The sequence below is a fragment of the Pyrgilauda ruficollis genome, unplaced genomic scaffold (assembly GCF_017590135.1).
Source record: "Pyrgilauda ruficollis isolate IOZ18807 unplaced genomic scaffold, ASM1759013v1 scaffold3, whole genome shotgun sequence".
NCBI classification, from domain to species: Eukaryota; Metazoa; Chordata; class Aves; order Passeriformes; family Passeridae; genus Pyrgilauda; species Pyrgilauda ruficollis.
This window is the reverse complement of record NW_024524377.1, coordinates 1,946,664-1,973,684: the sequence shown is the minus strand read 5'-3', so window position 1 is coordinate 1,973,684 and position 27,021 is coordinate 1,946,664. Positions and strand designations below refer to the sequence as shown.

General features: G+C 37.9%; 1 protein-coding gene across 2 annotated transcripts in view; it reads left to right on the top strand.

Moving 5' to 3' along the window:
* Positions 1–27,021, top strand: part of ARHGAP15 (Rho GTPase activating protein 15) — a 324,980-nt gene that overhangs the window by 188,818 nt on the left and 109,141 nt on the right. For both annotated transcript variants that reach the window (XM_041473491.1, XM_041473492.1), the window contains 2 exons: positions 2,006–2,128; positions 11,079–11,177. In XM_041473491.1, coding sequence (XP_041329425.1) covers positions 2,006–2,128; positions 11,079–11,177 — 222 coding nt within the window. The remainder of the gene's footprint in view (positions 1–2,005; positions 2,129–11,078; positions 11,178–27,021) is intronic.

Here is a 27,021-nt window from a genome sequence, read left to right as displayed (position 1 = left end):
GTGACACTGAGCGACAAAAGAGACCCCAAACTAAATACAACTCACTTCACTGTTTCAAAGTACCACTAAGATACAGAATTAGAAACATCCATTTGTTGTTCTTTTTATAGCACAGCCAAGTGACTTGGAATTTTAGCTTGTCCCTGCCAAGGATTGCTCAATTTTGAGCAAAAAGTTCTCTGCTATAATGTTAAAAAAGCACCAACCATCAATTGAATGCTAATCTTTATGTTCTATGATACATCTCTCCAGGAATGCTACCATTAAAAAATGTGAATTTCAGTTTTCATAAGTGATGGATTATTGTACCAAGCCATGTATTTTCCAGTAAAGTGTCCTTTTATTTGTCCTGTGTGATTACTAGTTTGTGGAAGTATGTGTGGGGTCATTTTAGTGCTGTGGGAAAATGGAACACTCTTCTGTTAAAATCAGTAGTGAAATCAGAAGCAAACTATGCTCTGATCATTGTAGGCATGTGTTTAAATATTGCTTTCCTTAATTGGCTATGTTCTATTTACTTAAAATGAACAATTTGGCAAGTTTTTCTCCCTTGACAACAGCAAAGCATAAACCATTTTATAAGTTTGGCTGTTAAAATCAGATTTGTAATGTAAACCACAATATTCCAGGGTTGTTGCTGTTGCTTAACCAGTTATTTTAGCTTGCCATTGTTTTATAATTGTGCACCTTTAAATGTTCTGGTTCTGTTTAAAACAAATGCAAAATGCCTTGATTAAAAAAAAAAAAAAGACTGATAATAATGATCATACTTTTAATTTTGCTCTCTCTCTTTGCTTGGATCCTCTCTCTGGAGATTGCTGCATTATAGGGGAGGTCCAGTCTGCATGAGGAGAGAAGGGACAATGTCTGCAACTCCAGCTAAATTATCTCTTTAGAGATTCTGTCAAAGGGACAATGGACCAGGCTCCTGCCAATGCACCTTGTGGAGAATATTGTATTTTGGTGGATTGATTGATTGATTAATTGGTTAATTGATTTTTAAGAGACGATGGATGGCTGTTCTTTCCTTAGAAAGAGGAAGCCACCCTTCTCTGAGCTGGAGGCCTTTGCCAAGGGAGGCTGTGCCACTCTGGCTGCCCCATTAAACTAGTCAGAAATGGGCACAGTGACAGAGCTCAGGACACTGAACAAGTTATTCTAGGGTGGCAAGTCTCAGGTGATTTGTTAAAAATCTTTAAAAACCAGCTTTTTCAGGAAAAACTCTAGGAAAGGTCTTCCCATGGCATCTCTGCTCCTTCTGGAACAGGCTGAACTTCTCCTTACTATTTTGATAGCCATCACAGTGCCCTGTAAGCACCTCAGCAGAGAAAAAGTTAAATTTATGCCTTTGAAACCTCCTCCAGGGGATTTTCTGCAGCTGGATTCTATGTCTTTTTGACACAGAGCAGGAATAAATTGCACTCAAATTGTTTCTCAGTTTGGTAAATGCTTAAATATAATAAAATATAATCATTAGGACGGGAATACTTTTCTTTCCATAAATTAATGCGTCTTGCACACATTTCGTGGCACACAGCCATGTTTTCTATAACTGCATTAAATATATATATAACGCTTAATCCATCTTGGCAAGAGAATCCAGTCCTTCTCCAGTGGTGTGACCATCCATCCTCTCTCATTGCTAGGAGTGCACAGCTAATAGCGCGTAGCGCACTCGGAGCCCGGAGTCGGAGCTGAAAAATCACCCATGTGAAACTTGGGGGATTCGTGAACACTTCATGAGCAAACTGGTGGCCATCCAAATACTTACGGGCAATAAATAACCGAGCCCTGCGCGTAACCGGCAGAGTGAACTCATCGTGTTTATTCACAAAAGTATTAATCAGATGGTTTGTAGTGTCCAGCCAGCCACGCCGCTGACCTACCGCATGACTGGGATCTTACCAGGGTGGTTATGGCCATGCTTTTCTCAGGATATCTCAGAAGCCTACTGTTAATTTAGAAATATCATTTCACTAAAAATTTCTCTCTTGGTTCCCTTCAGTTTTCAGGCTGAACTACAGTGCCTCTGACACAAATGACAGAAACCGAATTAAAAGCAGATTAAAGAAGTTCATCTCCCGAAGACCCTCCTTGAAAACATTGCAAGAAAAGGGACTTATTAAAGGTGTGTTCAGTATTCTATTCCTCTTTTTGGTGTAACAATTAAAAAATCACAAAAGAATATTTGACTCAGTACATTGGACAAGCACTTCTTAAATACGGTTTTGTTGCTGTGTCCCATAACACACTGGTGAACTATAAAGAAAAAAGAATCAATGTATGGTTTCATCTACCTCTGTGATATCTGACTGCTCCTCCAGTTTTTCTGCTTTGGTGTGCAAGTGGTAGAAGCCCCTCCATTTAACACCATGAACAATGCAAATACAGATGCTGCACAACTCCATTGCTTTTAAAGAAAAGATTATCAATATAGTTTTATGTTTTAGAACCCAAAATAGGACCCTCAGATGTTATGCTGACTAATTTGTTGAAAGACTTTCTGCTGTCTTCTTTCATTATTTTTCTAACTCAGCAACAAAATCCATTTTTAAAAATTTGAAATACATGTCAGCGAATAAGAAGTGCTTTGAATCTGTGGGGTTTTTTTCCTATTCCAATTTCTTGCTAAGCTGGTCAGCCATCACTTTCACATATTCTTAAAAAATTGTTTCTTTGATAAAACGTGTTTGTTAGTTTATCCAAGAAGTGTTTCACTGAGAAGCTGGTAGTTAACTTGAAGGCAGTAGCATTCTGACCACTAACATCCAAGTGAAGCTGTGTTTTTAAATATTGTCTGGAATAATGCTTGAAAAATTTACGCACTCCCAAATTATTATGTGTGAAACCCACAACTGCACATGCAAATTGACTAGAAAGAGGCATTTTGCCAGCCACCCCTGTCAATCTCTGGAGTGTGAGTTTTCCAGTGGTGTGTCAAAAATGGCAAGGGGTGTTCCTAGTGTGTATTAAACTTGTCTGTCCTGAGCCAAGAGATTGACCCCAGCCAGAATAAGCTAAAGCAGCTACAAGAGTTCAACACCAGCTGGGCCCATGTCTGGAGAGAAGAAGATTTGATGAATTAAGTTCTTATGTTTTAGATACGTGCAGAGATGCTCAGTGCAGCATTGTTTACTGTAAGGAAATCTTCATTATATGAAGCCACAATGTGCCTCAGTTCTGGGGTTCCGCTTCCAGCTGACACAGAAACTTTTAAAAAATGTCATTTATGTGTCAATATGTGTGTGTGAGGTGTGCACACCTGCACACCAAGCTTTCAGGACCTGTTCTTACATGTTTGTAGTAACTGATTTCAATACTTGGAGGGTTTTGCCTTTTTGAAGTACTTTGCGAGTTGAGTGTGGGATTAGAATGCATCATGTTAGTTTGTTTCAGTTATTACAGTAAAAGAGGAGCAATTTATAGTCTTTAATTTTTGAATTTAAGAGTTAGGGTTTTTTTAGTTTAATGAAGTGTGGCTGATGAATCTTCTGCAGTGTTACATAGGGATCAGATGTGATCCCTGCTAACAAATCCAGATTCATTAGCATAACTCAAATCCACCTTCTAATACATCTCTCTAGGAAAGCCAGATGAATTTGGGTTTGGCTAGAGTTGCATCAAACTCTTGATTCATAAACATAACTTGGTTCTGCCTGGGATACTTTTCCATGGATAACAGAGGTGTTGTTCATTGGCACGGTAACTCAGAATCCGGCCCCGGCACAGTTTTATTACCAAACTAATGTTGCCATGAAGAAAACATGTTAGTTATCTACCATGAAGTTCATTAGGATTAGGCTTTGGCCATGCAAATGAGGCAGGATTCGTTAGCACAGCTTAATTCCAATCTACGGTAAGTCTATGTGAAATGCTCATTTGATAAGGTTCTTTCATTGTCTTCACCACAGTTTATCCCCTTAATCTGTTAAAATGTTATGAAAATGCAGTTGCAGTGCTTATGCAGAGACCACTTTTAAATGTTAATTTTTAGTCTTGTATTGGAATATTTTTAAATTGCAAAATGCAACCACCCAGATTACCAATGAAAAGCTTGCCAAATTTTTGTATTATAAGATGCATTATTTATTTTTCTAAAGGTGACTTAAATGGTTGCAGAAACCCCTCAGAACTATTTATTTGCCTGATTCTTAAGGGAAAAAAATGTTAACCAATTTTTACAAGAAAAAATTCCTCCAGCTCTCAGAACATGCCTACGACCTTTTATTCCATAGGGAAATACTTCTGTCAGAATTGTAAATCCCTTAAAATAGGGGCTTGTAATAAAAGTGTGTATAAAGCATTGCAGGACATCTTGGTACCAAATTCCTGACAAAGAGCTGTTCTGTGTGCTGGTGAAGAATTGATATAAATATCTGTGAAGCGTGTGGTGTTAATTACTCCAATGCAGTGGCACTGTAGGTGCTGTGAAAACCTTCACTTTTCATCAAGTGCTATTCATATTTGCCAGGGGCACTATAAAGCTCTCAAATCTATATTGATTTTTTACATTGTATGTCACACTGGAACCAAAACTCCAATAAATTTAACACGTAAATTATAGTCATGAGTAAATACATTTTAAGGTGGTAAGTTCACTTAAACATAGTCCTGTGCTCAGTGAGTCACTGATGCATGCACACTTGGCCAGAAGACTCCACACATTTCTCCACATTAACCAAATTTGGGAATACAGGCTTCAAAATTAAATAGCAGTTTGATCTCCTGGGGTACTTTGTTCTGCCAACACTATTATCAGGAAATCTAGAAATTATGTGATTGTCATTTAACTCTTACCCAAACTTTGCCTGTGTAGAGCGTAGCAGATATCCATGTAAAAAGTAAAGTAGGGAGTTAAATGAAAATAGTAAGGAGGATAACACTCAGAGCAGGGAATGTAGAAGACTGATGGTTAAATGTTAGCTACATGTTGATCTGAAAATGAAGATGCACCGACACTTTGCATGACAAAAAGTTATTTTTGTCATCATTGTCCCATTTGCTTTCTAGTCCTGTGCAGAAAAGAAGCCAGAATGGGAACAGCACGTTGGCTCCATTCATTGCAATGGGCTGGTGACTGGGGCTCTTCATGCTCCAGCCAGAGCTCTAATGAAGATCATCTGTCCTTGTTCCATCTCACTCATGCTTACACAAAATATCCTTGGAGTCAAAGCTTTTTGAAGCATTTCTGAGGTGATGTGCAAATGCAGGGACATTGTGGAATGTGTTTGTGTCTCTAAGCACACTTCTGTTCTTAGATATACACGTGCACACAACCTAGAAATAGTAAATAAGAGGCATGTCCCATGTCTGCCATTTGAGCAGTGTTATTTTGAGAATAACTGTTCAAATTTATTCGCTAGGGCAGGGGTCCTTGGTTCCTCGGCATTGAAATATTCTCAGAATTTACAGAATCTGCACTAATATGCTAGAAAAATAATATATAAATCTTCTCTTTTAAAACAACTTTATAGTCTATAATTGAACTTTGATCTTTATGTTTGAGCTTTGTCATGATTTAGTATTACCCAGAATGAATTGCCAACCTTCAACTTGATGTTGGCCTCCTAGCATCCTGATTTCTGAGATTTTCTAGACCAACAAAGGAAAATAAACTTCTGTGAAACTGTGATTTTAAAGCTATGATGGTTGTGTTGGTAATACACTATCACAAAATACACTCTCAGCAAAGAGCAAAAAAAACATGAGCAACAACCTCACATAAATGACACTGTGGGAAATGAGGAAAATGAAGCTATGCAGCTGGCAAGAAATTTATTTAGGTTTCTTTTCTTTTAGAGTGGATCTTTCTTTTCCAAAAGCTAGACACCGAAGGAACTCCATTGAATGTATTTCATAAGCTAAGGCAAAAACCAAAACAGCATAAAATTTGGAACGGTTACAACTGTTTCAAGATGAAAATAAAAGCCACTCAATTGCTAGTGAAAGGAACTAGCTGTGATTTGGCTTGATAGCCTATAGAACAGGGCTCAGCATATGTTGGTGGTTGTGCAGATCACAGCACAGAGATCACCAACCATTCCATTTCCAGGCAAGGAAAAATGTCTTTATTGTATCATGTGTTTCACTGGGCCTTGGAGTAGTTCAATGTAATGAGCAGAATGTTCATGAGAAGTCCAAAAGGGCAGATTAAACTCCACTTTTGGTGTATTCCATAATTCTTGCAGATTATGAAGGAATTTTGTGAGTGTTCTGGTGCACATCAGAGCTTAGGGAAAGTTAGGAAATGTTTCCTTTGACTTGCAGGGACAATGGGTCACAAGGGTATTTCTTTCTTTGATATGGACATTTGGAAGCAGTTTTCTTAAACTTTGTGGATGACCAGACACTGAACAGAGTGATTTGTTCCTTTGACAGGATGCTAAAAAATTATTCAGAGAATTTTTAAATGTCTCATTTTGGGAGAAGTGTTTTGAGTAGTACAGCAGACACCCTATCTTTGAATTCAAACAAGCTCTTGTCCCCAGTAAAACACCAGAATTTCTTAAGGCAAACCTGTGTCTGTGGTACTATTTTCCCTTTTTCTGAGAATGTGAAACAAATCTGGCAGCTCATATGCCACTTAATAGTAACTGTTCACAAATGTATTTTTTTTTTTAATTGATGACCACCACAGATCAACGATATATAGTAAATCTTCACATTAAAAGGACTGGCAAGATTCCCAGCTTGCATAAATCAGGGCAGCTCCATTGACAACCTCGCCGACTTCAGTCAGCTGAGGACCTGCCCCACTTATTGTAAAAGTGTCATGGCATTTTTTGGAGCCCCAGTCTGGAATCAGCATCACTTTAATGTCTGATTTAATGTGTCTGACTACAGATAGAGCAGCTAGAAAAAAGTCACCTTTAAGAATGTGGCTCCAAATGCATGACTTCTCTCTGCAAGAGTTCATAGCTCTGGTGCCTACTGTCCTATTCCTCTCCTTGTACATTCATCTCTGATTTTCTCTTTTCATTCTCCTTCCCTCTCCCAACATTCAAGCAGATACAAAGAAAACAAATAACTTGGATGTTGATGCAAAGCTCTGTTAGACCAGCAGTTCAAATCCAGATGTTGCATAGTTAATTCTGTTCCTGAAAGGCACAGGATTACATAGATATAATTCACATTTATAAAAACTTGGGCATTGTACCATTATACCATCTCCTCTCATGCCAGAATTTACGCTTCTTCCTAAGACATGGGAGTATTGGCCGTGCCCTTCCTATTTTTTTAATAAAAAACACTGAAGTATGAGTTTCTTCCAAGTGTGGCCACATCTCATCCATGTACACCCAAAACAGTTAAACAATGACATTCTCAGTGAGGATGTGGCTTTAGCGATTTTGTTTTAATTGTTTCTTTTCCAGAAGAATTGTCTCCCATAGTCAAGATTTCTGCAGCCCAGGGTTAGTGGCTTTGCTGCAGCTGGAGAGTGCTACTCAAAAGAAAAAAAAAAATAAAGTAGCCCTGTCAACCTCAGGGAAAACTTGAAGCTCCCCAGAATGAGCAATTCATTGCAGCCATAATCATCATTTTATATTATACAACTTGTGAACGTCCATTCCCTTCTCTTCTGGTGTCTGGTTTTATATCCCTGTGTGAAGCTGTCACACACCCCACCATCTCCAGCGGAATTTTTAACGTGCAGATAGCAGGGACGTGTAATGTAAACCATACCACCAAACATATTATGAATATATTGCTCTTCTTAAAAATGCTTGTTGGTTTTTCATACTACAGTATTGACTAACTGTCGGTGTTTGATGTATGGTTTACCAGCCTGATGTAGACTTATGGTTAGAGCTTAACTTGTTAGTTCTGCTTTTGCAGCCAATTCAGAATAACTACAGATGCCCCAAGATATTAAAATTGACTGCTCAAATGGACTCAGTGTGGGAGTTTCATTGGTTTTAAATTGATAACAGCTGAAAGAGTGAATGATTAAAGCTGTATATGGGCATAGTATGCAGCTCCTTTGTACGAGCCCTTGTGAACAGAATCCACTGCATGGGAATTGCCTTTGTTCTAATAAAAGATATTTCTGAACAATTGTTAGTTTAAATTTTTAAATGATGAAACAAGAGCATTTCAGGAGCCTATAGAGGAAATAATTCCTGAGAAACTGGAATAACTCTGAGAAGATAAAGTGGATTTCTATTCAGAGGGGAGCATTTAAAGTTAAGTAGCATTCCATAAGGTGGTAATTGTGTCTATTTCCCAGACATTTGAGTTAAATAAGCTGGATAGGAAACATAAACTGTCATAACAGGAGGTTAGGAGTGTTGTGTACATCTCTTTTTTTCAAGTCATAAAAGATGAAGTTTTGGAGGGCCTTATCACAAATAAATCAAACAAAGGGGGTTTTTGCTTTCCTTATCCCTTTGGGAGCAGTTCTTTTATTTTTTTGAAAATATGTTCTGGAGAGTTTTCCTTTAAACTAGTTTTAAAATATGTATATCTCTACACTTATAAAAGAATAAGAAAATAATATTTTAATTTTAGTTACCTACAAATCTAGCCTATAAAAGGGAGCATTTCCCCCTTCCGTGTTTTTTGAAATACAATTCTTAGCTGAGCTTTCCTCAAGCATCCCTGTGACCTCCACAAGTGCAAATATGGCAGTGGAACTGCTGCCATTCCCATGTTTATGTGCAGAAACAGATCCAGCAAAAAATCAATTGATTAGAGAGAGTCACGGAATTTGTGGTCCAGGAGTACTCAGAACTGAGATTATTTGGATGACTCATGGGATCATGTACTTGTAAATACTCATGAATTTCTAGAAGGAGAAAAAAACCCTCCAAAGCAGTTGTGTGCTGTTGTTTTACCATAGACTATTTTGATGCCCAGGAAGTATTAATGCTGTTTTGCTGTCCTTTCATCCAAGATAAAAATCCTGAGTGCCTGTGCTCTAAAGAGGTGATTTAAAACTTAACTGTGGAGTACAAAATGTGACTGTATCCATGCAGTGAAAGGCATAAAAAAATGTGGTTAAATATTTTGCTGAATATATAGAATCTGAACCAAGAAATGAAGTAACGGACTAGGTGAGAATTGTAAAACTCTTTTCAGCCTGTTCAAAATTTCCTCCCAGGAATACCAAACATTCTGTGTTCATGTTGGAGATTGAAAGAGTAACTGTGAAATAATCCTAGAAGTTGATTATAAAGTGGTTATAACACAGAAGAGAAACTGCTGAACAGCAACACACTAATTTCATTTCGGTTCTTCGTGTGTTGCCATCTAAACACAGTGCAGTTCTTTGCCTGTTTTGCTTCTGAAATTGTTTACAAGTGTCTTTGTCCACCAAATAAGACATGTTTTTACTTCTTTTTCAACATAATTTACATTGGAGACCATTCCATATTATGCAAAGAATTTGACAGGTCTTTGCTAAAATTTTAAAAAACAATTAAGATGTCAAAAGAGGAAGTGCTAGTACATTTTAATCATAAATCTCTGTATGTATAATTACCACTGAAGGCAGCTATAAATGTTTTATGAAGAAAATGTAACCAGACTGTGCTTTGTCAGAAACATAACCCCAAAACATGTAACAGACTGTTCGCTAATGCTTAACGCCACACATGCACACAACCTTCCTCAGAGCAGTGCTGTGAACCCAGTCCTCCATCCCTTCTGCAGCCCAAACTCTGACTAACTTCAATTCAAGCTTTGATGTACTCTCCCAGAATGCAGATCACACACTTTGGGAGGTGCTGCAATAAACTGCCCTGGTGCATCTTGAGAAGTCCAAAGTAACCCGGACCGTGCACCTCGGTTCTGTCACTGTGTTCCCTGCTCTGGGCATCAGGAAAGAAAAGGCAATTGAGTTGCTCTTGAAATCTGAGTATGAAATAGTGGTGATTAATGAAAATGAAGCTTATTGCAGCACAGATTTTTTTTTTTTTTTTAAATGGGGTTTTGCTTAGCTTATTGCAGCACAGATTTTTTTTTTTTTTTTTAATGGGGTTTTGCTTGTTAGTGAGGATAAGTTGGTTTTAGAGCAAAAAGCAATTGGTTATGGTCCAGTATGGTGGAACTGACTATGGAGGAAACATCCAATTCCATGGGAGCTGCTGGGTTTTCTATACAAAGTCCAGACTGGTGCTATCACCTTTCAGCTATCTATATAATAATTTTCAAAGCCTCCACACCAATTTACAAACTGTAGTGCTCTGTTGAAATGCTATATGGAGACTGTCTCTTTGGATAAATGATGACAGTACACTCCTATTGTTTCAGCATTTAACTGGCTCCTATTGAATAGTTCCTCTCATCTGTTTGATTCATTCTGATTTTAGCTGACAACGTCCCTGTTACTGATTGCTCTTTTCATAATCTCTCAAACACACAGAGTGGAAATGAGGTGGAGGAAGCTAATTAGTAATCTGACAGGTTGAACCTGCTAATACAAATATATTTCAAGATCAACAGTCAAAGTTGATCAAAACTTTGAAATCACAAAAACTAAAAGGTGGCATTATCTAGGTAAAGGATTGCTCGTGAGGGAAGTGAGACTAATCATTAGTTAAACATGGTATAAGATGAAATCCTCATCAAAAGATATCTAGTATCTTCTGTTTTTCTGAGCAGGCAATTCGATCAGTAAAGAAAAAGATTTTGTGAAGTTGAGATGAAACTTCCAAATGCATGGAAGGGACAGGTCACCCAACCAAATGAGTTTCCAGGCTGGACCAAGTGCATCTTGTAGAAATTTGTATTCAATGACTTAGGGAGTTGTAGCTCTGGAACTGCCTGCACATTTTCTATGGCAGGTCCAACCAAACTCTGGAGACCTCCAAGCCTTAGAAAGGTCAAAAATAAGGTGCAAGTGGCAACTGAAATTGAATCCAGAGGGAAGCATCAAGCACTATGAGCAGCAGATGTGGAGGGATTTGGTTCTGGGGCAAAAGCTAATAACCACTAGGACTCAAAATGGATTTGGTTCCAGTTTTGTCTATGCATCTTCAGTATCTGAGTTTTAAATTAATAAGCAAACTGAGAAGAGATAAAAATCCCACTAATAATAATATGCCTTAATGTATTTTCCTCTTGTCTTCCAAATGTAGATCAAATTTTTGGCTCCCATTTGCACTTGGTTTGTGAGCATGAGAAATCTACAGTTCCCCAGTTTGTAAGACTCTGCATAGAAGCTGTTGAAAAAAGAGGTGAGTATCTTATTATTTAATACTTTTTTTTTTCTCTGATAGTAATCAAAAATTTAACCTTGTAACTCTGCTTGGATTTCTAGGGTAGGCAGACAGTACACTCTATAATATAGTTATGAATGGAACTATATCGCATTCTGTGTATCTTCATTTTCTTTATATGATAAGACATTAATAGAACTCATTCATGCTGATTATTCTGTATTTTTTTTGACATGTTGTTGGTTTAGTCTTTCTCTGGGTAAGCAAATGTTAGCCATCGATAAAATGTCAGTAATTTCATTCTGAAATCCCTGGTGTATGTAAGGCAAATACTTTTTCCTAAGTCTTGACTTGTATTTAACCTACCCTGGAGTTTCAAACTCAGGGAAATTCATGCTTTAATTATACAGCAAAGAGAGCACTGGGATATTATTATTCCCAGAATGATTGGCAGGAAGTCAGAGACTGAAACAAACTAGAGATCGTTCAGCAGGGGGAGATAGTAGCATTGGGTTTTTGTGGAGCAAGGCTGGAGGCTGGATAAAAAAAGGGGAAAAATGTGTGAAGTGACTATTAATAGAGGAGGAATTGTGAGGTGAAATTCAGAACATGAAAAGGAAAGGCAGAGATTAGATTGCAAAAATGCCACTCCATGCAGAACATGTCTAACAAACTGCTTGGTTACAACCTCAGCACAAGTTCCCTCAAGAATGTGCTGGATATTTCATAGATGTTTTGGAGTATCTGACCACTCCTCCAAGCAGAAGTGAGGCCAGAGGTCTCTGCACTGCTGAACTGTAACAGAAAAATTCAAGGAATGTAATTAGATGTTTACTGTCTGTGTGATTATTAAAAAAAATGTTCATATTAGAAACTGGATGTATCACCATTCCTTCAAAGGCGGTCATCCTTCTGAGTACTGCACTATAGTTCTTGTGTTTCCTTCAAACTTGCTGTGACTTAGAGAAGCTTACCCCTTTTGGTTAGCCTAACATGTAAATAAAAGCTAATCACATGGCATGAGATAAAAATTTCATGTTATCACTATATTTATGAGTTTATATTTGATACGCAGTTTTTGTCTATTATCATTTTCTTGGATTAAGATGCTTTCATTTACTCACATTCTATTTACTCAAAGTGTTGTTTTTACTGAGTTCTGGCATAAACTATCTCAGGACAGCAGTAATTTATGTGAAGCTAAGTCCAATGTTTATGCAAGCTTCTGATGACATTTTGTGCCGGGGTTGGTATTAGGAAGCAGTATGTGGAGGTGCCAAGTCTCCCGGCATGGCTGAGACTCAACAGATCTGAAACCCTCCTCTTAATGGCCAGATATGCCTCCAGCCAAGACACTCAACTGCAGAGTCATGGGAAATACTTATGTACCAATTATGGGAAAGGCACATTTAATGAAAACTGTATGTTTACTTTCATAGTCTTAGTAAGATGGCCTAGATACTCGGTACAGCTGGCATATTGGCTGTGGTAGAAAAGCTTTCTTTTCCTATTTAGAGAATATATCATCCACATACTGTAACTGTACCAAAAATGTTACGTGCGTGCTTCGCTTCAGATAAAGCATTATTAGGAAAAAAGACCTTAGGAGACCATCCCTAAATGTTACTTTCAAACCATTCGTGATCCACTGAACGGTTGTGTTCTTAGCTATCAGCTCATGGTTTTAGTTTTTATTCACCTACTGGTTTTCTGTTTATTTTTCTGAATTTTAAAGCAAAATCACTGCGCTTTTGGTGCAGAAAATCACAGTTAAAAAGTCTAGCAGTGATCTGAATAAACAATACTAATTAGTACATTTTCCTGTGTAGACGAGGTTACACACAATAGCCAAATGTAGCAATATTCTCTCACAAATTAGAAATGTACATTAACCATTGGCAAGATTTCCTGTTTAGTTACAGTATTTTAAAATGAATATCAAAAGGATGTTCATTCTGAATATATTGTGCTCTAAGTTACATCAGAGTTTGGTCATTTGTCCCCTAGTCTGCTTCTTTACCATTTCAGAACGGGGGTGCTTTCTAAGATCTGATCTAAAAAAATCTCACACTATAATGCATATTTATCTATCCAACAAGGATTCACTTGTGAATGTGATAAAAATGGAATGAATTCCACTTTTTCAGCGTCTTTTTATATTTTTAGCTATTGAAGTAGAACTGTGAAGCAGAAGTTCTTTCTCCATTTTCTCAGCCATCTTGCAGAGCTGGTAGTGGAATTTAATAAAGAGAGGCAATAAAAATGTGCCTGTTCTTGGAAACTTAGAAGGAAATTATCTTTTTTATTTTCTTCTTTTTTTTTTTTTTTTTTTTAAGGAAGCTCCGTTTTTCTCTTCATTCTTCCTGTACTTATGAATTACTTATAATAATTACTGAATTATTCATTCATAATTTTTGATGAACTTCTAGCCCTGATTATTGAGCTAGCCAGACCTGTGCCTCTAAAGTCAAAGCTATCTTGGGAAAATGTATTGTATCCTTAGTATTTCATGCAACATCCTAAGTAGAAAAATCTCCCACGTCTGTGGTGTGACCTGGTGAGGGTAAGAGAATAATTCTATACCATGCAGCAATCAGATTGAAGAAATACAGGGACTACTCAAAGATCTCCAGCGTTTCTTCATTTTCTGTCTTCTCAGGGACTTCAGGGGAAAGGTTTTGATAGAACAGCACATTCTGTGGGGTTTTTTTCTGTTTCTTCTTTTACTTTACCATCCACACCTACCTTGGATGGACCTCAGGCTTTTCTGGGGCTATCTTTTGACCTGGCCTTTTCAATCTGTATTCCTGTTTTTCAATCTGTTCTTCACTCTGCTTCCTTCCTCTCCCTGGGAAGTGCCTGACAGGTAGCACCAGCCCTGAGCTGAGCAGTGCAGGGAGGAGAGCCTGGGACAATCCTCCCAGAGCACTGTAACTCACACACTGCTCACTTCTGCCAAGGGTGGGGCCCGTTGCAAGACTTTTTTGGTGTTTCTAGGCCGGATATCATTTCCAGTCATTTCTGGAGTCGCCTATTTATTTTGTTATCCACGACCCTTTAGAAGTCCTGGCTGTCTTTTTTTTTTTTTTTTTTTTCATTTTCTTTTTTAAAAAATATGTGAAAGGCATGAGTAGAACGCATGAAAAAAAAATAAAAATATCAGTCTGTGTTGTACCTCAACAACATGCCATCCAATACTTCTCATGGTAGTGTTTTATCGTGTGAAAACAGTCTGATACTAAACTCTTTTCCAGGGGAGATCATTTGTCTGTGTGTCTAATGACAGAGTAAATGAACACCCCAAGCAGTCCGTATCCTAAACCTACCCAGGGTATCCAGTGTGGCTTGGGTTTTGTAAAGAAATACAGTCCTAATGCTCCAGGGAAATATAATTTAACTTTCATCTCTCTTTTGAAACATCCTTCATTTTCTCCCTCCGTTCCCAAATCCAAGTTAGAGTTCTCAAATCAGCCTAAATGACTTGAAAAATGACACTGCAGGCAGCAAAGCTGGTGATTACAGGTACTGTTTCCATGCTGAGCTGGACGTTGCAGATATTGTTTTCTGTTGCTTTTCTTGGAGCACAGGATGCTCCGACAGGAATGATACACAAAATTACATATTTGATTCAATGCCTAAAAGCCACCCTGGGATCCATAACCTTGCTTAAAGATTTAAGAAAGACCTTTAGTCCACTTCTGAGAAGGTTCTTAGCTTAGAAAACTTTATCTTTCAACTTTACTTCTTAGCAGCTGTTATGTTTTTTTGCAGTCGTTTGTTTGACAGGATCCAGTTATAGGTTCCGATGTCTGTTTAAAGAAACAGGGAGGTTGTTGGCTTTAAAATTCCCTTACTGCTTGTGTGTTCAACATTTTCCCAGGCTTTTCTACATAGTTTGCCAAGTAAAGGGACTGACCTTTTGTAGCAAACACTTTTTCATTTCTAAATGCTCACTTTGATTTTTGTCCCATTTTATGCTCATTCCAAACTGTTTACAACCCACTAAAAATGACTGTGAATTATATGTTTGTGTAATGGATTCCTTTTGTGGTCGGAGTGGAATGTTTACTTTGAACAATTAGTTATCTTTGGGCAGATTATAGTGACCTGAGAAAAGAATGGCTAAAATTATTATAGTACCTTAACTATTTCCTTTTGTTATCTTCTCTGTGTGTCCACTGTATTATTTACTGGGTTTCATTGCACTGAGACCCAGGGAACAAATCATGTTAAATAAGAGCAGTGACAAAAATCCCCTCTGAGTGTGGGGTTCTTGGCTTGGGTGGTGATCTGGGGTAGCACCAGTGAGACTTCAGAGGGCACCACTAGGCACTTAAAAGCTGGAAGTGCAATTTTAAGAAAGCATGGCTTTGAAAAAAAAATTTAAGTTCTTGCTCTCCAAAATTCAGATTTCTCACAGGCTCCAAGGTCTGACACCCCAAAGTGCCTAAAACTGATACTCATTTTGGCTTTAATTAGCTTAATGTCCATAGCTGAGCTTGATTATGCACATGATCATTGCAGACACTCAGTCTCATGATGCAGAATATTCAGGGTTTAAGGAAGAAAATGACTTTATGGGCAAAGATAAAGTAGCTTATGGGATGTAGTAAAGAAATACAGTCATCCCAATGGAGAGAAATGAAGATAAAAACAGTATTTTAAACTACCTCACCTCCCAAATGCCATGCTGCCCTGTGACAGAAGGTTGTGTCTCTTTCATCAGTTTTATCTGTTAATCTAAAAGCTAAAGTGCAGCTAAAAGCACTTTAAAACCTATTTATAAAAAAAAAAAAAGAAAAAGAAAGTGATATTTCATTACCTTCTAAATCATATATCGCTTAAAAGGTAGTCAGTATTCTGGTAGAATGTTTACACAGAGGAGAGTTCACTTATCTCAAGGAGTTAAGCAAAGAGGAAACGAGTTTTAAAAAATATAAAGTATTGTGAATATATTTGTGTTGCTAGGATAAAAATGAGTTTTTAAAAGAGTCTAATGCTATCTCATTTTCTAATGGAAGGAAGCACTGCAGAAGAATTTTAAAAGAAAAAAAAAATCCCAAACACCTCCTAAAGCTGAGGATTCCCATTCTGGGATCGTTGGCTTTGGTATGGTGGAGTGAGTGGATTGTAAACCAGTGAGTATGGCAGAAGACACAAAGCTTGTGCAGCCAAGGGATGGATTCACAGCTGCTGTATAAAACCCCTAGAAATTTACAGAATTGTTTAGGTGGGAAAAGCTCTCTGAGATCATCGAGCCCAACCATTCCCCCAGAACTGTCACAGCCACCACTGAGCCATGTCCCCAGGTGCCACATCTACACAGCTTTTAAATCACTCCAGGGATGGGGTGGGGGGGGAGATTTAAACTCCACCAGGATAATGATTCCACCACCTATCTCCACCTCTGTAGTATTATCATTCTCATTATCAGGTTTGAGTTCAACAGCATGTTCCTCAGGATTTATTTTGCTCAAGCAAAATTTTAAGTTTTATTTGGTACTCAAAAATAGTTCATTGCCATCCCTGAGGACCTGAGGCAGGCAGTAGGAAAGTACAGGGTAGTTCTGCCAGGGTGTGCTCACCACCATCTTGGGCTCCCAATAAATGCACAGTGCTCCTGGGACACTTCCCAGCACGGTTAGACCAAACCCATCAGCCAGTGGCATAAAGGATTTGTTCTGGCAAGGCTTCCCTGAGAAGGGAAACCTCAGGAGACTGACCTATCCTGTCCCATTTTATATTTCTGTCCCATTTTATATTTCTGTCTGAGTGCAGGATTATTCTCCAACAGCACTTGGCCCCTGAACAACCACTGAAATGTATTCTGTGTTTTTTCACTCTCATATCTTTCTATGCTCAGAGCAAGAAATTCTTCATGAATAGCAGTTTGTTTCCTACAAGTTCATTCACTGATTTTCAGTACTTATTCCCTTTTGGAAATGTGTTTTCCAAGCTCTTGTTTGATTCTCCCAGGCCTGCACATGCTTCCTTGCTTACTCTGATATAATTTTACATTCTGTTTCCAGTGGCTTTAGAATCCAGTACCCTGAAAGTACAGAGATCATGTTGCTCCACCAACTGATCTGAGCCCCCAGTTCTGCTAATTTTGTACTGTTCATTCTTTCCCACTTTGGGATAATCTATTATGCTTGGATCCAGGCACGCACTAAAAGCTAATACTTCCATGAAGAATGTGCAATTTGTACTGTTTAGCTTGTGATGAGATTCCTTTTATGATTCTATCTTGTTCCAAGGAGGCTTCTGCTCTCAACTTTTATACGCACTGAAGGTAAAAGAAAAGAGAAAAAGAAAAAAAAAAGAAAAGGGAAAACAAAACAAACTGATAGGAAAAAAAAAAATGCATGCACATAAAAAGATCCACCAGTTCAGCAGATAAAGCCTTTTTCCAGGGAATTCTAGTGAGCAGAAGAAATCCGTTTCTAAGGGCATTGAACTATGTTTACTTTAAAGTGGCCAACGAGCATAAACTCAAACATACAGATGAATGCAATATGAAACAACAAGGTTCTGAGAAAAGCCCTTGCAAGTTAGTGATTTAAAATGTTTGGTGCTTCTTTTTTTTTTTTTTTTTTTTAGTTTTTTGGGGTTTTTTTTTAATAAACTCTTCTTCTGAGTAGAAATTAAGAGCGGTTGAATTTAGTGCAAACCTATTGGCAAGTTTTCCTCAGCCATTTCTGTCTTCAGGCTCAGGCAATCCCACTATAGCCACCTTTCTTAGAGTAAGAGCCAGTTAATAGTGTTGTGCAAGGTCCAAGTCAGAGCTGGCTCTGAAGGGTATTCACTCTGGGGCCTCTGTGTCTGCTAGAAAGCCACATTCTGAGTTAGAAAAAAATACCAAGAAGTGTCAACAGGAAACATCACGGAAGGGCATACAAGACAAATTAGAGAAAAGGAGACAACAGACAAAAAAGAAAAAAAAAAGAAAAAATGAATAAAAGCCTTGTAATGACAAGGCACAAAAGAGAATAAATATATAATTATTTAAAAATTTGAAAGAAGAGATCTAAGTTTGTTAGAAGAGGAAAAAAAGCCATAAAACAGGCAGGTATTTGAACCAGTTGTTGTCTTTGTCATAGTTACCTGATACCTGATTCATTGATTAATCTGTTTCAGAGGAATGTATCCATTTCTATGAAAAAAAAGGGGGATTTGTATTTTAAGCCGTGCCAGTAACAACAAGCAGACACTCAGTGTTCACCAGAGTAACATTTACAATGCCTGGGCCAAATTCATGCCTTGTGTAATTTTATTGCTTTTACTGGAATTACACCAGAGATGAGTTTGGCCTTTTGCCTTTTTCTAGCATTGTATAATATATCTATTTGTGAACATGTAGAAGGAAACAGGGCATTTTGTCTTCTGAATTTTCCATAAAATCCTGTTCAATAGGCATAATAAATAAAACAAACCACTTAACCTACAAAATAAAAAAAGAATCAAACAATGTTTTCTAGATATTAAAATAATGCTAATACTCTTTGTAAATCAAGGAGCTGACACTTGCATGCACTGAAACAAAAAACTCCAGAGAAATTTAAAGCCAGCTGACTGTGTGTTTGTTACTTTCTCTGTGCCAAAGAGAGAATGAAGGTCCTGACTCACCCCCTGGTCAAAGGCAGATTCAGGGAAGCTCACACATGAGGGTATTCACCTTCAAGCCATGAAAAAGGTAAAAAGAGAGGCACAAAACTCCTGTCTTTTCCCCCTGAGTAAGCTGAGGCTGTGAGGCACCATGCCCTGGTACAGTACACATGCCATCACAGACAAGGAGTTGGCAGGATTTCCACTGCAAACCCCATTTAGTCAGACTTTGCAGTTCAGCCATTAATAGAACACTTTGGGCTAACACTTGACAAAATGAATCTTGGCCTAGAAGAGATGTTCAGTCACACACAAACACACACAAAAATAGAAGTTAAGTCCATTAAGTTCCTTTAAAAGGAAAAGAGGTGTAATTTCAGATCCTTTCAATATCTCTCTGCTTAAATAGAAAGTTGTATTTTTTTCAAATGTTATGAAAACATAATTGCACAATGCAAACTAATCACTTTTTCTATGGGAAAAAAAAAGGAAAAAAAAACCTACTACAACTACGCTATAATTTTTTTTTAAAGTTTTACAGCAATAAAAGAAAACACACTAAAAAAGAAGTTTTACTGTCCATATGCCACACTGTGGGGTCAGTTTAAAAAAAACCCGTCTCCTTTTTTTTTTTTTCTGCCTGCAATTCAAGAGAGCAAATAACTGCAGTTGTATTTTATTACTTCAATTATTTGCTGTAGCAGCTTGTGTTACATCAATGTTTTAATCATATAATACCACAGTCTAATGGGATTGATACCTAAGTGAGAGAAATTGTACCAACAGAGAGCTTCAGGAGGAAGGCAGAGGGCAAAGGAGGAGGACAGATTAAAAAGGAGGTTTTGTGTGAAGGCTTTCACTTCTTTAAGGGAAGATTTCTTTAGCTTGTTTTGCTCCCCTGAAATTATGAAACTGGTATTATTAGCAATCTAGTAACAGAATTGTCCCTAAATTGGCTACTGCATGATAAACCCCATGGAACTAACAAATTTTTCAAAGATTTCCAGTTTCTGTTGGATCAGCAGATTGTTTCATTATGATCAGGATCCACACAGATCATGGATGCAATTTTATAGCAAACCAACTTCTTTTGTCTTTGCTCAAACAATGGTTTGGGAGGAATGGCATAGATGTAAATGAGAGCAAAATGTGAGCATTTTGTTTCATAACACAACAAACCTCTTGGATCCTCCAGCTCTCTCCTTGTGGTTCCTTCATGCACCTTTTTTGGTGTCAGAGATGATGACTTTGAAATAACTGAAATTATTGGGAAACAGATATTGCAATCAGAAACTGCTTTCTCATGCTTATTCTGCTTTGAAATGCATATAAGTTATTTCTTCCTATAATTCCTGCTTTATTAATACAAGCCTGTGTCCACCAAGACAGATGGAGACTTCTCTTGTGGAACCTGAATAGATCTATTCTGTGGTCCATAGTTGTGCCTTACAGTTAAGGAAATGGGTCAGAGTTTTGTTGTTTCAGGACTTCAAGCTTTATTTATTTGAAAAAAAAAAAAAAAAAAAAAAAAGTAAATACCCAGATTTTAGTTCAAGATTTAAAAACAAAGGACAGGAACTTGTTTAATTGCCAAGACTGTGGGCCATTAACAGGTGATACTGTGGCTCTTAAAATCACCAAGGGACTCCTCCAAACCAAGGGTAAGGGGATATCTCTGAAATGTCTTCACTCAGAAGACAAGAAAGTCCCCAAAAGGCAAAAAGAGGTTTTTCCATGTCTCTTTTCTTCACCTCCCCAGGAAAAATCGCCCCCAATATTTGAAACCATATGCTTTGATTTGTCAGTCCTGAGCTGACATGGTGTTATGTGACATAACACACCAAAGTAGCTGCCACCAAATGCCTTCCCCGTGCCAGCAGTAACCACACAATGCTGCTGGAGGTACCACAGCTTTTTGTTGACTTAGAGATGAAATAATTTTGATGAGTGTATGGTATCAGTTAGCAAGTGTTGAGTTCCTCGTGGTGATACTGCTCATGTTGACTTAAATGGAAAACGGATCAGCTCAGAAACCTTTAATAAGAAAAGTTCCTTCGTGTGCTTGTAGTGATGCCCTGTGGAGCCACGAGAACTAAAAATCTGTCAGCATACTTGGTAGAGACTTTGTTTCATGGTTCTCTAACTCATATGATTGAGATTAAAGTGAACAAAATCTTGGCACATAGCTTGGCAGGCGAGAAGCATTCCTGTGTTTGTGTGTGTGAGACAGAGGGACAAAGAGAGGGGGAAATTTAGCAGCCACTCACTCGGTGTTAAATTATCAGGTGCTACATATTTTTAATAAACCTTAGTAGAAAGATAAGATACATCCTCTACTATTGAAAATTGCTTTCACTTAGACTACGAACTTGACTTTGAACCAGCTGAGCATCTCCTCTAACCACTGAAAACAAAACCATTCAAATTCTCCAGCCCAAACAAATTGCAAGCCAGACTTGAATCCAAACAAAGAGGTGGAAGGTTCTGGAAGGGTGCTATTTATGCAGGCAGGTTTTCATACTTTGACACTAAACCAGAGCAGCTACAAAACATTTTATGTAATGCCCTGATCTGTGATCTGCAGGACTGTCCTCACAGCGGTGGCTGCAAAGACACGATATTTTTTAATACTTTTCAAACTCATGATGTGGATGCCTGAGAAGTATCTGAATTTGCACACTATAAGGGGTTCACAATGGTGTCTTTTATTATCTCTGTTTCAGCTGCATTTTTGTGTTCTGATATGCCCTACATTAAAAACACAAAGGCCACAGCTTAGAGCAAGAGGTTTCTGTTAGAAACCCTGCAACTGCCTTGGATGTCTGTAGAGTAAATGTCATTAATAATTACTGGAATTTTCACCAAAGAAGGAAATTAGATATGGAAAGCACTTTATGCCAACTTCATCTTTCCAAGCCTTCAGAAATACCAGAGGGCCTATGTGAACCCTAGTAAAAGGGATGAGATTGGATTTCTACCTTCCTTACATCATTCCATGCCACAGTCAGCTTTAAGACACAAAGACAACGATTCAAATGAAATTTCTTCCTGTAGCTTTAAATTACAAAATAATTATCTTCCATGAAAATATCAAATGATATTCATATTTATGCATTTACTTCACCCAAAATTCAGCTAACAGATAACCAGTGCATTTTATTGCCAGCAACTAAGGTTGTTTTCTTATCAGAAGTCAGTATTTTTATGTATTTCTTGCATGTCTCTGCTATGTTTTAGTTATATAATTTGTATTTTATAGAGTTTTTTTTTTATTTGCATATTTCAAAGCAGAAAGCAATTTGTTCCTTTTCAGACTATACTTAAAAAACCTTTTTTGAGGAGTTCCTGAGCAATTCATTACAAGTTTTGTGCTATTTTGGTGTCAGCTATCCTGGAATGTGTGTCAAACCATGGCATGGAAACTATGAAGCTGCTTCTGCCAAAGTAATGAGGGATGCACCAATCTCTTAAGTTTTGGTATTTATCACTCTTTGTAATCCAATTCAGGAGTTTTATTTTTTCTGCAGACACCTTGACTACATCTTCTGCTGAGTGTTGCTTTGGTGATCAGATTTTTCCCAAATTCAATGAAGGAAAAAAAAAAAAAGTTTTTAAGTTACTTGAACCTGTTTGGGGACAGAAAACACAGTGGAAATGACAGGAAAAATAATCTATATATATAGCTGCAGAGTCTTGCAGCTAAGATGGCACACTAAAGTGGAAAAATATGTAAGAACAATAGATTTGTGTCATATTAAAATTAAAGTCTCTGTTGTTTCCCGTAGTACTGCTTAATGTCACTGTTTCATAACACTAAATATGAATTTCGCAAAAACAAGAAAATTTTGCTCACTTCTTAGAGTAGACATTTATCACACTAAAGAAGGTGGCAGGGCATTCAGTGGAATCCCATGGTTTTCACTATTATTGGGTCTTAAAATGTGAGCAAAGTACACTGAGAAAGACTCTGTTAAAGTGGAAGTTATCTCCATGTGCCCATGCACACACACCTTTGTGTTATCACATTTATATGTTGTGCAGATCTGCAATGCTAAGAATTCACTGAGTTGGTGTTGGATAGCTGTGTGAATACTTATCTTCCAGGAGAGCCTCTGGGTTTTCCTGCAACACCCGAAGGTGTCTGATAGTGTGCCTTAGACTAAAGAATCTACTTTTTAAATGTTTACTTCCTCTTAAAGATAAAAAGCAAACACAAAGATAGATGCCTACAATACAACGTGAATAACAAAGACCACTACCAACTGCACATGAGAGCCCCAGATCAGATTTTAGAGCAGGGTTCTGCACATTTCTCTGTTAGAAACTCAGAACCTCTGTGTTTCCTATCCCCAAACAGGTTTGATTTCTAACTGCAGGACAACACAGACCCAGCCTTCTGTGCTGTGCAACAAAACAAGTGCTGCCAGCAAGTGCCCCACTGATATTTCTTTAGCTGCTGTTGAACTCTAACAGTTAAGCTCTGCCTTGGCATCCCTCCCCAGTGATGCTCAGGAGCTGGAGGATGTGTCAGTGGAAAGTTGAGTAGGACCCGATCCTGGAGATAACAGAGATAACCTTGAGAAATCTAAGGCTGGACAGAGCACAGTGTCAGGTTATCAAGTAATGGATCTGTTATAAAGAGTGTTTGGCCTATCTGGACCCTTCAGCTATCTCTAAAACCAAAAAGTTATGACAGAAGTTCTGTGACTTTCAATCAGCTTCCTAAATATCCCTATTCCACCTTAATCTTCCTATCCCAGTCGTTACCATTAAAAAAAAATAAAAATTGAATGAAAAATCTCTTTGCCAAGCAAAGGTGCTGCAGACTATCAAATGCAATCCTTACCCAATTTGGTTGAAGGTTTTGTTTGCCCACACATACAGATCTTCCACTTCCAACTGTTCAAAGTCCAACAAGAAGCAGCACTAGTCAGGATGGGGAGGTGACATTGCTGAGGTCTAATTTAATCTCTCACTATTGTGAAAGAGGGGAAAAGATTTGTCCCTACTGTGCACTAAATTCTCTTTAAAATCAGCACTGAGAGCAAGAGATGTTTGGAGAATTGTAGCTGTCCCTTAGCTTTAACCACAGTTCCTACTGGTGGTGTCAGTGGACCTGACTGGAAGTTCTGCACACTCTAAAAGTTCCCTGGACCCCCCCCAAAGTGCATTTTCCTTCAGTGCTCTGATGTTGCTCAAAAAACACAGGCACGATGTCGGTGATGATGGATCCCCAAATGAAGCACAGTTCAACTAAAGTGGGAGGATTTAGCAAAATGCATAAATTTCTTGTCTGCTACTGTCTGTAAGAGGCAGATCTTTACAGTGAGCCTAAGTCACAGCTGGCTTTTTCTGGAATGGTTTATGCTCTTGACCCTCCTCGGCTGTATAGCCAATAGGGAGTTGTCAGGCTACATGTGTTTTTAAACTTCTTTCAGCTAAATCAGAAATCCAAAAGCAAAATACAGCTCTCAGCAGTATCATGTGGAGTTGTGACACTCCCTGGAGGGCTGGGGTACATAAACCAATGAATGGATTACAATGAGGCATAAATGTAGTATTTTCATCCATGACAGATATAATCTCGAGCCTGTATTTTTCATGTTACTTAACTCTTTCAGAACATAATGTGTGACAGAAAATGTCTTATAATGCACATTGCAGTAAATATCAGTCAAGTATGCTTTATTGCTGAGCTCTACATGTTTCCAGAAGTTAACAGGCACAGCTGGGATATAAGAAATGGCAATGTTGTATATATTTCTTGAACATACAAAATACCTTGGCTCTCTTCTCCCCCACCCTCCACATTACATCCCCAGCTGTTCTGATCATGTCACACAGTGGATGAGTTTTTCCATCGTCAGCTTCTCCTAAAATGATAACCTTTATTCAGGCTTTCATCCTTCCCAAAATAATCAGCATTATCCATATTGTTATCACATTCAAGTTAGACTTGTCAGAGTGTGGCACAGAATACAGGAAATGGAAGGTGGTAAACTGCCTGTTGGTAGCTGTACCTAGCAGAAAATTCTCAATTCAGGTAACATCTGTTGATTTTAATATAAAATCATGGAATGATTTTCATTGGAAGGGACCTTAAAACTCATCTCATTCCACCCTTGCCATGGGCAGGAACACCTTGTGCTATCCCATTGCTCCAGGCCACATCCAACCTGTTCTTGGACATTTCCAGGGATGGGGCATCCACAGATTCTCTGAGCAACCCATTCCAGTGCCTCACCACCCTTGATCACTCTTGGATAGCATGAAAATATTGTACTTGATAAAGCAGCAAAAACCCAAAGAAATGTTATTTTGTTTCAGATGAATTAAGGATTGGTCAGACTGGACCTCCTCACCGTACGTGAGAAGCAGTAACTGCAGCAAAGGAAAGGGAATAGGAGTGGTGAAGGAGGTACTACAAGAGAAAACAAACACGTAAACAAAACAGAAATAAGCATTCCCAAAATTAAACACTAATGTGTTACAGAGAGAGAACAGCTACTTCCAAACATTTGGCAATTTCAGATATTTTACTGTGTTGCATGAAGACAATGTTATTTCCTTTTAAACTGCCATTCCATTTAAACCAGCAAGCTGATGTGTGTACTTGAGGTCTGTATTTGGTAGGCATTTTTTCCCCTTTAGCATAAACCTTGTTGATTTAAAAAGTGAACAAAGATGAATCAGGTGGTAAATGTATTCATGTAATCATTTTCATTAATAAGCTGTTATAAATAATAGAGGGAAGGTTTTAAGTGTATAATTCTCTGTCGCACAATTGAGATTTTTCCACATCTTCAGCAGTAAGTTAATTAGAATCACCTGCATTTTCTTGGGCGGACACCAAATGGATTGCAAACAAAAACAGATTAAAATAGCTGTAGCTCATGGCATACAGATGACAAGATTCACAAAGAGGACAATCAGGCAATGAAAACCTCCTCTTTTTCAAACATTTTTTAAAGGAAATTCAGCTCTTGTGAGTCGCTGTAAAAAGACGTTTGTAAGTGTTTCGCTGAAAGACTAGAATGGCTTTGTTTCTGATCCCATGATGAGTGAAAGAAATGTTTAAGAAAGATCACTTTACAGAGAGATTCAGACTGAAATGTGATGACTGTGATTCAAGCCAAGCCAAAAATTACAGCTCAGAATTAAAGGGGATGGACGTGGCTTGGGAATCCATTTTCCCACATTCCTGAATCTCAATCATCCCAGCCAATGTTTAAAAGAAAATACAGTGGAAAGCAATGAGGTCACTTTGTTTAGCTGCAAGAAGGGGGACTAGCAGAATGGCAAAAGTATATATTGGGGGTAAGGGCAAAATTACAGTGAGCACGCTGCATGTTCGACGGCTTCATTCAAAACAAATAGTCTCAAAGCTTAGTTTAGTTTCTTGTTACAGGCAGCCTCCTGAGGAAGTCTTGTTGTTCCTGGGGCTTTTAAACCATAAACTTCTTGAATGTCAAAGCACAGCACAATAGAGAAGACGACAGAGGCAGAGCAAGCTTGATTTGGGCATTAAACAGCATAGCAGTGAAGTGTGTGCTCATTTAAATTACACTTGCTTTGTACTCTCGCTGCCCTTATTTATTTGTGTATAAATATCTAAGTGGAAATTCTACCATCGAGTGATATGAAACAGAATGAAGTATATCCTCCATCATATTCACTTGTTACTCATTCTCAGTATGTAATGCTCATATTCAGTGTTTTAATTGCTTCCATTAAACAGTTTCTATAGGGTCTTGAAAACAATAAGATCTTAGTCAAGCTTTTCTCCTTTCATTGCATCTTGGAGTTATTACTGCAAGAAAAAATGAGATTCTCTTTTTATGTAGGAATGCCCCTCATCTTCTTGATATTATTGCAGTCAAACATAGAATTATTTCTTTTCAGCTAATTTCCTAAAGAGATTCACCAAACCTCATGTCAGACACCTCCAATAGAGCTGTTTCATAGCCTTTTAAGAACTACTACAATATTCCCTCTTCTTTCTTTCCCCCACTATCTCTGTCTTTACTAAAGTCTAAAGCAGTGTTGGATTTCTACTGATCATAGAAAAAAGAAAATCTTTTTTATGCTACCTTGAATTCAGGCTTGCTGTCACAGGTCCTGCAGCTAGGCAGTGGTGGAAGGAAGTCTGGTACCTTCAAATCACATAAAATGCACAGATGAAGAGGACATTTCTCTGTCCTGTCTTTAATAGGAAGTGAAAAAGCTTTTATTTTATGTTTCATGTTACTTGCTTCGC